The sequence below is a fragment of the Monosiga brevicollis genome, genomic scaffold, assembly GCF_000002865.3.
Source record: "Monosiga brevicollis MX1 MONBRscaffold_24 genomic scaffold, whole genome shotgun sequence".
In the NCBI taxonomy this organism is placed as follows: domain Eukaryota; class Choanoflagellata; order Craspedida; family Salpingoecidae; genus Monosiga; species Monosiga brevicollis.
Window position 1 is genome coordinate 331,040 of NW_001865061.1, and position 661 is coordinate 331,700.

At 44.9% G+C, this 661-nt stretch overlaps 1 protein-coding gene across 1 annotated transcript in view; it reads left to right on the forward strand.

Moving 5' to 3' along the window:
- MONBRDRAFT_28176 (uncharacterized protein) overlaps positions 1-115 on the forward strand; it is a gene marked incomplete at both ends in the record, with an annotated part of 1,838 nt that extends 1,723 nt beyond the window's left edge. Inside the window, one exon of the mRNA XM_001748564.1 lies at positions 69-115. Within this exon, the coding sequence (XP_001748616.1) occupies positions 69-115 (47 nt within the window). The remainder of the gene's footprint in view (positions 1-68) is intronic.
- Between the last annotated feature and the right edge of the window lie 546 nt (positions 116-661).

Here is a 661-nt window from a genome sequence, read left to right on the forward strand (position 1 = left end):
AAGTGGAACGACCGAGGTCAAGAAGGAAAATGGTACCGATCCAGGGAGATCGCTCCCATTTATAGCAGGTGGAAACACACACACAGTGGAGACAGAGAATGGACTATCACACTGATAAATAAATTAGGTGTTTGAACCTCAGCAAAGCTGTGCAACCCCGACATCAAAATCACTACGTCACGCAAAACAACACAAGAGAACAAGTTACATTCACTGGCTTTTATCATGCCAAGAAGTACAAGTGCGAAGAATCCTGCACATAGAAACAAAAATCGTACAAAACGACCAAGTATAACCAGAGATACGGCCATTTTAAACACAAGACACATAAAAAGGCAGTCACACATCACAACTACAAGCCATCACAGCACAAACACAATGAACACCACGGCACGCTCACATCCAACGAGACACAACGTCGGATTGAGAAAACAACCGACCACAGACAAAGACATCATACAAAGGACCTTACAAAAATTCAGCAAAAATACCACACAGATACAGCAGAAATCAAAGCAAAATCAGACAAAAATACAAGTCAAGCCATAAAAAGATTACAACGAGAACCACCTAGGGAGCGACAGGTGCACACAGGGATCCCCACAGAGGGACCCCCGAGACGGTGCCTACCTACGACGAGCGCAGGCAGACACCGCCAAAG